The following is a 12,078-nucleotide window of genomic DNA, read 5'->3' as shown; positions in this document are numbered from 1 at the left end:
GTTCCCAAATGGAACTCCAATGGTAAGCCGGGTTGTTGTTTTACTCCATGAAGGAGTGTGTGTCTAAAGAATGCCAACTGGTCAGACATTGGCCAAATTGGCAAGCGTTAACTTGTGAAACTAGCCGATCTACGTCCTCGCGCGACGCATTGTGAGCTTGTAGATCGGCTACTTTCACGATGAATATCTGCGGAACCGAACAGAGTCGAAAAGAAAAGTAACGCCTCAACTGCTACAATTCCAAGTGCTTGTCAGGGTGAGGGCTACCCGTTTCACATAGGATTATTTTGGGGGCCTGAAAAGGCTGCGAAACACTGGCTTACACATTATAATGTGAGTTTCGAGTGCTAATGCTAACCCCTTTTGGTGTTAGCATTATGTTATGATTTAGCTATTGAAAAATAGCAGATCTACAAGCTCATAGCGCGCCACCGAATGGCGCGCTACGAGTTTGTAGGTCTGCTATTTTTGAAAAATCGAAGAACGACTGACATAGAAACATAGCTTTTTCAGAAAACTGTCAGGATGTAGAAGACATTTTTTGGATTTGCGAAAGGTTGCGAAACACTGGCTTACACATTATAATCGGTCGGTGAGTTTCGAGTGCTCCAATCAAATCCACCAAGCTCTCGAATTGTGCAACGTGTCTGTCATCACATACTGTAGATGTCGGTTAATTATTGACATACAGTTGGAGGCCATCGATATTGTCCTTTTCTTTTTGCTGAGGTTTGCGTGATCTGCGCAAAACCCCTTTTGGTGTTTTAAACATTATGTTATAATTTAGCTATAGCAGATCTACAAGCTCGTAGCGCGCCACTCGGCTTGTAGGTCTGCTATTTTTGAAAAATCGTGAAAATATTTATTTCAGAAAACTGGAGGATTTAGAAGGATTTTTGAAAAATTTTGAGGTCAGGCCTAAATGGGTCAAATGATAAGGGACAATATCAGTGGCACCCAACTGTAACACATGTGCAGGTAGGAGTGAGGCTAGAGGAGCTAAGAAAGCACCTGAGATGCAGACTCTATTTCTGCATTTCTTCTTGACCACAATGGAAACAAGCCCTCAGGGCTTTGTGTGTTTGTTTTATACTTTTATCGTTATTGTATAACTGTACCCTCTGAAACTTTTTGAAAACTGTTAATCAATCAATCAATCAATCAATAAATCCCATGATTATGTCCGTTTCCCAAACAGACAACATTTGCAGGATCATCGCAAAAAAGAGTATTGTGGGAAAACGTTACCAAAAAAATAAAAATAATAATAATAATAATAAAAGTAATATAATTACAAAAGTGAAACTTTAATATATTCTAGATTTGTTGCACGCAAAGTGAAATATTTCAAAACTTCCGTTTGTTTTAAACGTAATGGTTGCATATATAGGCATGTACAATGTTTTCCACGGCATTCCAATGTTTTTGAGATGATCCCGTACATAAACCATGCAGACATTTCACTGGATGGATGGTGGATGCAGTACAGTACAGTACAGTACAGTACAGTACAGTACAGTACAGTACAGTACAGTACAGTACAGTACAGTACAGTACAGTACAGTACAGTACAGTACAGTACAGTACAGTACAGCATTCAGCATCACAGTAGCATTTTATTAAAGGTGGTGCGAGTGACATTTCTTGGTTCAAATGAGTGTTAAACAGCTCTGTTCTAGTAATGAATCGTCAGTGTTTGTTCAGTAACATTTTCAGGGCATTTTATCCAATCAGGACAGAGAACTTGTGCAGGATAGACACGCGATGCAATAACAAAACGGATCAGACAAAATTGTAACTGTGAAATTGAAGCTGCTGTACAGTAGATGCTCTCTACTGTACATACAGTAGATGCTCTCTACTGATAGTATGACATAGATATCTGAATATGTATTTCATGTGAATTAAAGATCTAGGAGAGATGGGGTACCCCGGCCTGTTACTGAACAAAAAACACCCTATAGCAATGACTGCTGTCACAATATAGAGCTATTTAACACGGTTTCTGAACAAGCACTCTTATAGCAATGATTACTGTCACAATACTATAGAGCTGTTTAACACTGTTACTGAACAAACACTATATCAATAGATTTGAAACAAAAGGCCTTGTTTCAACTTAAAAAAAAACGTCACTTACACCATCTTCAACCACAGGAACCCTTTCCACCCCGATTCTGGAGTGAACCTTCGCTCCCACAAAAAGCAGATCTACAAGCTCACAACGTGTCACGACTCAACGCGTTATTAACTGTGAGCTCGTAGATTGTAACAACAACAACAACAACAACAACAACACCACCACAATCCGATTAAACCCCCACAACCGACAGAAAACATCATGCGTAAAAACACTTGGTTTGACGTCGTCACCAACACACGGACGGTGCAGCACAGGTGCTTTGTACCATAATAATAAAACAACATGTTTACCTCGTCTGCGGCCATAATTCCTGGCTGCGTGTGTGGGGCGAGAGCACAATGAGAACAGAGGATCATTACAACCATTTGGAACGAGAGGGTGAACGAGGCATCCTTCATTAACCCATTCTGGGTGGGAACCCCTTTTGGTGTTAGCATTATGTTATGCTTTAGCTATTGAAAAATAGCAGATCTACAAGCTCATAGCGCGCCACCGAGTGGCGCGCTACGAGCTTGTAGGTCTGCTATTTTTGAAAAATCGAAGAACGACTGACATAGAAACATAGCTTTTTCAGAAAACTGTCAGGATGTAGAAGACATTTTTTGGAATCTGATCTCAGGTCAAAATGGGTTATTAGCCCAGGTGGTCGGGAGGGAGCTCAACACCACAGCTAGGGTTGAGGACCGGAGGAGCCGGATCCAATTCTATTGAATGTGAAGAGGCAGGTACGAGGGGGACGCCATACTGGGTGTCATAGGAGGCAGGTACTAGGGGGATGCCATACTGGGTGTCATAGGAGGCAGGTACTAGGGAGACGCCATACTGGGTGTCATAGGAGGCAGGTACTAGGGGGATGCCATACTGGGTGTCATAGGAGGCAGGTACTAGGGAGACGCCATACTGGGTGTCATAGGAGGCAGGTACTAGGGGGACGCCATACTGGGTGTCATAGGAGGCAGGTACTAGGGTGACGCCATACTGGGTGTCATAGGAGGCAGGTACTAGGGTGACGCCATACTGGGTGTCATAGGAGGCAGGTACTAGGGTGACGCCATACTGGGTGTCATAGGAGGCAGGTACTAGGGGGATGCCATACTGGGTGTCATAGGAGGCAGGTACTAGGGTGACGCCATACTGGGTGTCATAGGAGGCAGGTACTAGGGGGACGCCATACTGGGTGTCATAGGAGGCAGGTACTAGGGTGACGCCATACTGGGTGTCATAGGAGGCAGGTACTAGGGTGACGCCATACTGGGTGTCATAGGAGGCAGGTACTAGGGTGACGCCATACTGGGTGTCATAGGAGGCAGGTACTAGGGGGATGCCATACTGGGTGTCATAGGAGGCAGGTACTAGGGGGATGCCATACTGGGTGTCATAGGAGGCAGGTACGAGGGGGACGCCATACTGGGTGTCATAGGATGCAGGTACTAGGGAGACGCCATACTGGGTGTCATAGGAGGTACGAGGGGGACGCCATACTGGGTGTCATAGGAGGTACTAGGGGGACGCCATACTGGGTGTCATAGGAGGCAGGTACGAGGGGGACGCCATACTGGGTGTGATAGGAGGCAGGTACTAGGGGGACGCCATACTGGGTGTCATAGGAGGCAGGTACTAGGGGGATGCCATACTGGGTGTCATAGGAGGCAGGTACGAGGGGGACGCCATACTGGGTGTCATAGGAGGCAGGTACTAGGGTGACGCCATACTGGGTGTCATAGGAGGCAGGTACTAGGGTGACGCCATACTGGGTGTCATAGGAGGCAGGTACTAGGGTGACGCCATACTGGGTGTCATAGGAGGCAGGTACTAGGGTGACGCCATACTGGGTGTCATAGGAGGCAGGTACTAGGGTGACGCCATACTGGGTGTCATAGGAGGCAGGTACTAGGGGGACGCCATACTGGGTGTCATAGGAGGCAGGTACTAGGGGGACGCCATACTGGGTGTCATAGGAGGCAGGTACTAGGGTGACGCCATACTGGGTGTCATAGGAGGCAGGTACTAGGGGGACGCCATACTGGGTGTCATAGGAGGCAGGTACTAGGGTGACGCCATACTGGGTGTCATAGGAGGCAGGTACTAGGGGGACGCCATACTGGGTGTCATAGGAGGCAGGTACTAGGGAGATGCCATACTGGGTGTCATAGGAGGCAGGTACTAGGGAGACGCCATACTGGGTGTCATAGGAGGCAGGTACTAGGGAGACGCCATACTGGGTGTCATAGGAGGCAGGTACTAGGGGGACACCATACTGGGTGTCATAGGAGGTACTAGGGGGACGCCATACTGGGTGTCATAGGAGGCAGGTACGAGGGGGACGCCATACTGGGTGTCATAGGAGGTACTAGGGTGACGCCATACTGGGTGTCATAGGAGGTACTAGGGGGACGCCATACTGGGTGTCATAGGAGGAAGGTACTAGGGGGACGCCATACTGGGTGTCATAGGAGGCAGGTACTAGGGGGACGCCATACTGGGTGTCATAGGAGGCAGGTACGAGGGGGACGCCATACTGGGTGTCATAGGAGGTACTAGGGTGACGCCATACTGGGTGTCATAGGAGGTACTAGGGGGACGCCATACTGGGTGTCATAGGAGGAAGGTACTAGGGGGACGCCATACTGGGTGTCATAGGAGGCAGGTACTAGGGGGACGCCATACTGGGTGTCATAGGAGGCAGGTACGAGGGGGACGCCATACTGGGTGTCATAGGAGGCAGGTACTAGGGGGATGCCATACTGGGTGTCATAGGAGGCAGGTACTAGGGAGATGCCATACTGGGTGTCATAGGAGGCAGGTACTAGGGAGACGCCATACTGGGTGTCATAGGAGGCAGGTACTAGGGAGACGCCATACTGGGTGTCATAGGAGGCAGGTACTAGGGGGACACCATACTGGGTGTCATAGGAGGTACTAGGGGGACGCCATACTGGGTGTCATAGGAGGCAGGTACGAGGGGGACGCCATACTGGGTGTCATAGGAGGTACTAGGGTGACGCCATACTGGGTGTCATAGGAGGTACTAGGGGGACGCCATACTGGGTGTCATAGGAGGCAGGTACGAGGGGGATGCCATACTGGGTGTCATAGGAGGAAGGTACTAGGGGGATGCCATACTGGGTGTCATAGGAGGCAGGTACGAGGGGGATGCCATACTGGGTGTCATAGGAGGCAGGTACTAGGGGGACGCCATACTGGGTGTCATAGGAGGCAGGTACTAGGGGGACGCCATACTGGGTGTCATAGGAGGTACTAGGGGGACGCCATACTGGGTGTCATAGGAGGCAGGTACTAGGGGGACGCCATACTGGGTGTCATAGGAGGTACGAGGGGGACGCCATACTGGGTGTCATAGGAGGCAGGTACTAGGGAGACACCATACTGGGTGTCATAGGAGGCAGGTACAAGGGGGACGCCATACTGGGTGTCATAGGAGGCAGGTACGAGGGGGACGCCATACTGGGTGTCATAGGAGGCAGGTACTAGGGAGACGCCATACTGGGTGTCATAGGAGGCAGGTACTAGGGGGACGCCATACTGGGTGTCATAGGAGGCAGGTACTAGGGGGACGCCATACTGGGTGTCATAGGAGGCAGGTACTAGGGGGACGCCATACTGGGTGTCATAGGAGGTACTAGGGGGACGCCATACTGGGTGTCATAGGAGGCAGGTACTAGGGAGACGCCATACTGGGTGTCATAGGAGGCAGGTACTAGGGGGACGCCATACTGGGTGTCATAGGAGGCAGGTACTAGGGGGACGCCATACTGGGTGTCATAGGAGGCAGGTACGAGGGGGACGCCATACTGGGTGTCATAGGAGGCAGGTACTAGGGGGATGCCATACTGGGTGTCATAGGAGGCAGGTACTAGGGTGACGCCATACTGGGTGTCATAGGAGGCAGGTACTAGGGTGACGCCATACTGGGTGTCATAGGAGGCAGGTACTAGGGTGACGCCATACTGGGTGTCATAGGAGGCAGGTACTAGGGTGACGCCATACTGGGTGTCATAGGAGGCAGGTACTAGGGTGACGCCATACTGGGTGTCATAGGAGGCAGGTACTAGGGGGATGCCATACTGGGTGTCATAGGAGGCAGGTACTAGGGGGATGCCATACTGGGTGTCATAGGAGGCAGGTACGAGGGGGACGCCATACTGGGTGTCATAGGATGCAGGTACTAGGGAGACGCCATACTGGGTGTCATAGGAGGTACGAGGGGGACGCCATACTGGGTGTCATAGGAGGTACTAGGGGGACGCCATACTGGGTGTCATAGGAGGCAGGTACTAGGGGGATGCCATACTGGGTGTCATAGGAGGCAGGTACGAGTGGGACGCCATACTGGGTGTCATAGGAGGCAGGTACTAGGGTGACGCCATACTGGGTGTCATAGGAGGCAGGTACTAGGGTGACGCCATACTGGGTGTCATAGGAGGCAGGTACTAGGGTGACGCCATACTGGGTGTCATAGGAGGCAGGTACTAGGGTGACGCCATACTGGGTGTCATAGGAGGCAGGTACTAGGGGGACGCCATACTGGGTGTCATAGGAGGCAGGTACTAGGGGGACGCCATACTGGGTGTCATAGGAGGCAGGTACTAGGGGGACGCCATACTGGGTGTCATAGGAGGCAGGTACTAGGGGGACGCCATACTGGGTGTCATAGGAGGCAGGTACTAGGGGGACGCCATACTGGGTGTCATAGGAGGCAGGTACTAGGGGGACGCCATACTGGGTGTCATAGGAGGCAGGTACTAGGGGGACGCCATACTGGGTGTCATAGGAGGCAGGTACTAGGGGGACGCCATACTGGGTGTCATAGGAGGCAGGTACTTTTTCTCAATTTCTATGTCAAGGAACCCCAAAAATATACTGTATGTAATTGGCCGCCGAACCCCATCTGAAAATGTGTCGTTCCAGGGACCCCCCCCCCCCCCCCCAGAAGCAAAGATTTGAGTTAAAAACGTTTCCACTGAAAGAATATATATTCAAAGATTTGCGCCACATTTTCAAGATTTTTCAAAAATACCAGACATACAAGCTCGTAGTGCGGCACCGAGTGCCACGCTACGAGCTTGTAGATCTGCAATTTTTAAATAGCTACACCATGACATAATGCTTAAAACACCAAAAAGGGGTTCCCGCCCAGAATGGGTCAAGCATTATGTTACACTTTAGCCATTGAAATATAGCAGATCTACAAGCTCATAGTGCGGAAACGAGTGCCCGCGATACGAGCTTGTAGATCTGCTACTGTACTTTCCAATCGCTCTGGACAGGGCGAACAACACTAGATCACCCCCCTTATATCTCCATATATAGAGCTGGCCTGTTCTGACATCCCAATGCTGTTCTGACATCTGCATAGATAGACGCGACGCGCGGGTGATCTCGTTGATCGGCTGTTTTCGAAAAACGCGACACACGCGATGCGTGACTACCTAAACCAGGACATGAGCTAGCGGGAACATCTGTCTGTCCGTGTGTGCGTGTGTGTGCAGTGCACGTGCATGTGTTTGTGTGTGTGTGAGAGAGAGAGAGACAGGCTGAAACAGAGAGGCTATAAAAAGATGTGCGCACGAGAGAGTGACAAATAGACTGGAAGAGAAACGCGCAAGCTCATAAAAAAAAAGCAAGGTGGGGGAGAACAGATTGGCAGAGAGAGAGAGAGAGAGAGGTCAGAGACAGATAGAGAAGCCTCTATCTACATGACAGCTCATCATGTCACAGTCATGTGTCACATGACTCCTAGGAAAATGTGCATGCGTGTATACATGGAGGCAAGCATAGTTTAACAATGTCACGACTGTGAAGCACCGTTACTCTTTAATTTGTATCCCCCACAATTTTGCAACCCATTTTTTTCACCCAGTGTCAATTATCTAATGTAATCCTGGCCGCTACACTTCCTCTGCCAACCTGGGGAGAGCTACGGACTGACCTAATGCTTCCGTCAAAGCATGAGGAGTCCAAGCTGCTTCTTTTCACCTGGCAGGGGGAGTTTTCCCCCGGTAGGACGTAGCGCGTGGAAGGAACACGTTATTCCAACCAGTTCTTTTCCCCTCCATCAGGCGCCCCGGCTGACCAGGGGGAGGCAGTTTAGAGACCAGGATTACTGCATGTTTTTTTGTGAGGGTACCTACCCTAGGGGACACGGGGAGAACATGCAAACTCCACACAGAAAGGCTCCTTCGCCAACCCCACCTAGGGTATAGGAATCGAACCCTACTAGCTGTGAGGCGACAGCGCTACCGACTGTTAGCATGTAGATGTGCATATGAGCCTGCTAGCTTGTAGCTTGGCGTTAGCTTGTAGCTTGATTAGGGTGGCCAGGCGTCCCGGTTTGGCCGGGACTGAAAGCCGTGCGTTCCGCCAAATATCTCTATAACACTACTATGTCGCGGTTTTAAGCATTCATTACAATATTGTCACGGTTTTCACAAGAATTAAAACACTAGCCGTTGTTTTCAGCGGTTGCACTGACGTTTATCATGTTCTGTTCGTGTAAACATGTTTACCTCATCGATCAGAAAACATGAACAAATGCATTGCGTGGCTGAATTCAATGCTGAGGTTGATGTTTGTAATTAATAATAATATTTTTTAGAGACGTTTTTTAAACAGGCTGACTGCCGAAGACATGAACTTATGTCCTTTCAAATCCAACGCTTCCGTACGGGCCAAACATTTGCTTACTGTTCTAAAACAGGGGTTCTCAACCCGTGGGTCGCGACCCCTCGGGGGGTCGCCAAATTATTTTAGGGGGTCCCCAAATTATTACAAAAACCTTTTTGGTTATTGTAGCAGTCAATTTATATTGGGGGTCGGGAGGGGGCGGGGCGGGGGTCCCGAGACGTTGCCAAAGCATTTCCGGGGGTCCCCGGCCAAAAACGTTGAGAACCCCTTTCTGTAGAGAGATCAGTCGTTGTCTGTATGCAACACCTATGGTGCATACCTGTGTGCATGCATGAACGGGCGACCATGCGTGCACAGCAAACTTGCACAATCCATTTAAGGGTCCCGGTTTGAGGGGCTGCTTAACCCACTCTGGGTGGGAACTGGGAACCCCTTTTGGTGTTTTAAGCATTATGTTACACTTTAGCTATTGAACAATAGCAGATCTACAAGCTCATAGCGCGGCACCCAGTGCCGCGCTATGAGCTTGTAGGTCTGCTATTTTTGAAAAAGCGTGAAAATGTGGCCAAACACAGATCATTTTTGGGGTCCTCGACATGAAATATTGAGCACCGCTGATACAGAAACATTTCAGAAAACTGTCTGTTCAGACATTTTTTTGAAATTTCGACGTCCGGCCTAAATGGCTCAAAGCTGGCTTGTTAGCCTGTCGATGAACAGGTTAATTCCGTAAACCGCTGCCCCCCCCCCTCGTCAGTGTGCAACGAGAGACACCCAGTGTGACCGTATACGTACCATTCAGCGCCAGAGGGTTGTCAGCACCAGGATGAGGGAACCCGAGTCGACCTGCACACAGACACACAACGCAGCACAATGAACAATTTAGGCGTTTCACTTAATCCAGAGCGATTCACAGTAAGCAAGAACAACACATGGCAATACGTCAAATACATAAGAATAGTCCTCGTGAATCATACGAGAACCTAACGGTGGAATATCTATATAAAATGAAACTATGCGTACACACTATAGAGTGATACGTCTACATCCTCTGGAGAGGGATGTCTGGAGCACTCTGGTGGATCCGTTGCCCCCGCGACCCGACGGGATGGATGGATGGATGTCTACATAAAATGCTATCTATTGAGCATTTATGCCTGTAAGGCCGTCGAGACTATAGGGCAAGTGCTGCACGCTTAGCCAAGCATCCAACAGGCACACCGACGCACATGGAAAGGATGTGTAGCTCACACTAGCTGCAGCTGACCTAGACACACCTGGCCTGGTTTAAATATTCATAGGATGCTTTTTTTGCTTTCTTTTTTTTACTGAAGGGGAAAACTGACATCATCAGATGGGTTCTTGCACCGCTCTTTCTTGCGTAGGAGGTCAAGATTCTGATCATACATCGTATCCACCTCTGTACGATGATGCACTTGGACTTGGTTGTTTGATTGTGTTGCCGGGCGAAAAGGGCACACCTATACAAGCCTGTGAGCTTGTAGATTGTTCCGGGCTGCTACACAGGCTTCACACCTTTTCTTTTCTCACAAAAAGCACAAAACATATCTTTACAAATCACACCCGTGTGAAGTAAGTGGTGCAACTCCGTGTGGGGGTCCCCGGTACTTCCAGAGCCGCAGGAATGCGCCCAGGGTGCTGGCCCGGTTTCTGTGAGCCACCCCGCGTCCGAAACGGTCAAGAAATGACAGAGTTACCGTGTGGGGGTCCCTCTACTGTACCGTCACTGTACTGTACTGTCACACCTGAAATCATCGTATATACAGTATGTACAGTTGTATACAGTATACATGTATACAGTATGTGTGTGTTAGGCTGCACAACAGTGACACTTGGTTTTGAAAACCAACCAAACCAATCTCTCGTTGCACACTGACAGGGGTGGGGGGGGGGCAACGGTTTACGGAATTAACCTGTTCATCGACATGGCTTTGAGCCATTTAGGCCGGACGTCGAAATTTAAAAGAATGTCTGAAATGTTTCTGTATCAGCGGTGCTCAATTTTTCATGTCAAGGACCCCAAAAATGATCTGTGTTTGGCCACATTTTCACGCTTTTTCAAAAATAGCAGACCTACAAGCTCATAGCGCGGCACTATGAGCTTGTAGATCTGCTATTGTTCAATAGCTAAAGTGCAACATAATGCTTAAAACACCAAAAGGGGTTCCCAGTTCCCACCCAGAATGGGTTAAGCAGCCCCTCAAACCGGGACCCTTAAATGGATTGTGCAAGTTTGCTGTGCACGCATGGTCGCCCGTTCATGCATGCACACAGGTATGCACCATAGGTGTTGCATACAGACAACGACTGATCTCTCTACAGAAAGGCAATTGTATCACCTTTAGAACAGTATTAAAGCCCACTATCGGGCATTTTCTATTATGTTGTGGCAAGACGGGAGACAATTCATTCTGAACAGAACCAGTATCTTTTACTAGGGCCTTCTTCTTCTTGTTCGCCTCTTGCTTTGACTGTTTAAACACGACGTCATGGGCCGCTATGCTCCATAACAGGCTTGATAAGCCCAAAGCTTATTGATTACGGGTACTCAATAGGCTTGTTGTATTTTTTCGGGTAGGTTATCGAGCTCCATCCCCACATAACGACCCACGTCGCCGTGTTCGATTCCAGACAGAATTTCTTTTAAATAAAAACAAAAAAAACTGTTACGTGTCGTTCCCCCATGCTGCCCCCAGCTTCCTGCCCCCCCCCCCCCCCCCCCTTTCCTGTCTAAATATTGCAGAACAACGCACGCACATACACACACACGCACACACACACACACGCGCGCATGCACGCAAAGCAACGACAGCAAACACGTTTTTTTTAGGGTTACAGTGACCTACTTTTAAAGAACTTTCGAAGCGCCGTCCCCATTTCGGGGACTAAATGTCATTATAGGGGGAACATGGACAATAGCAGATGCACAAGTTCAGCCTGTGTCGCCACGCGATACCGACCGTGTGCCTAAATACGCATAAAATAAGGCTGGAAGTAGAAAGAAAGAGAATAACAAGAGGCAGAGAGCCTCTGCTATACAGATATACAGTATATTCTATACTAATGACAGATGCTATACTGTTCACGGTGATGAAGCCATTTTAATGACTTCATAATTACAGTGGGTTATTAAGCATTCAGAGTCCTGGGCAGGTCATTAACAGCCCACAAACACACATGCTCCATCTGTCTGTCTGTCTGTCTGTCTGTCTGTCTGTCTGTCTGTCTGTCTGTCTGTCTGTCTGTCTGTCTGTCTGTCTGTCTGTCTG

At 49.1% G+C, this 12,078-nt stretch overlaps 1 protein-coding gene across 1 annotated transcript in view; it reads right to left on the bottom strand.

Annotated features, from left to right (window-relative positions):
• The window catches only part of LOC306917909 (cytoplasmic polyadenylation element-binding protein 4), a gene marked incomplete at its 5' end in the record, with an annotated part of 29,410 nt that extends 19,776 nt beyond the window's left edge, over positions 1-9,634 (bottom strand). Inside the window, 2 exons of the mRNA XM_079530807.1 lie at positions 2,434-2,457; positions 9,584-9,634. Of these exons, the coding sequence (XP_079386933.1) occupies positions 2,434-2,457; positions 9,584-9,634 (75 nt within the window). The remainder of the gene's footprint in view (positions 1-2,433; positions 2,458-9,583) is intronic.
• Positions 9,635-12,078: the final 2,444 nt, after the last annotated feature.

The sequence above is a fragment of the Electrona antarctica genome (assembly GCF_951216825.1).
Source record: "Electrona antarctica genome assembly, contig: scaffold_919, whole genome shotgun sequence".
NCBI classification, from domain to species: domain Eukaryota; kingdom Metazoa; phylum Chordata; class Actinopteri; order Myctophiformes; family Myctophidae; genus Electrona; species Electrona antarctica.
The sequence above is the reverse complement of the archived record's forward strand: the minus strand, read 5'-3'. Positions and strand labels throughout refer to the sequence as shown.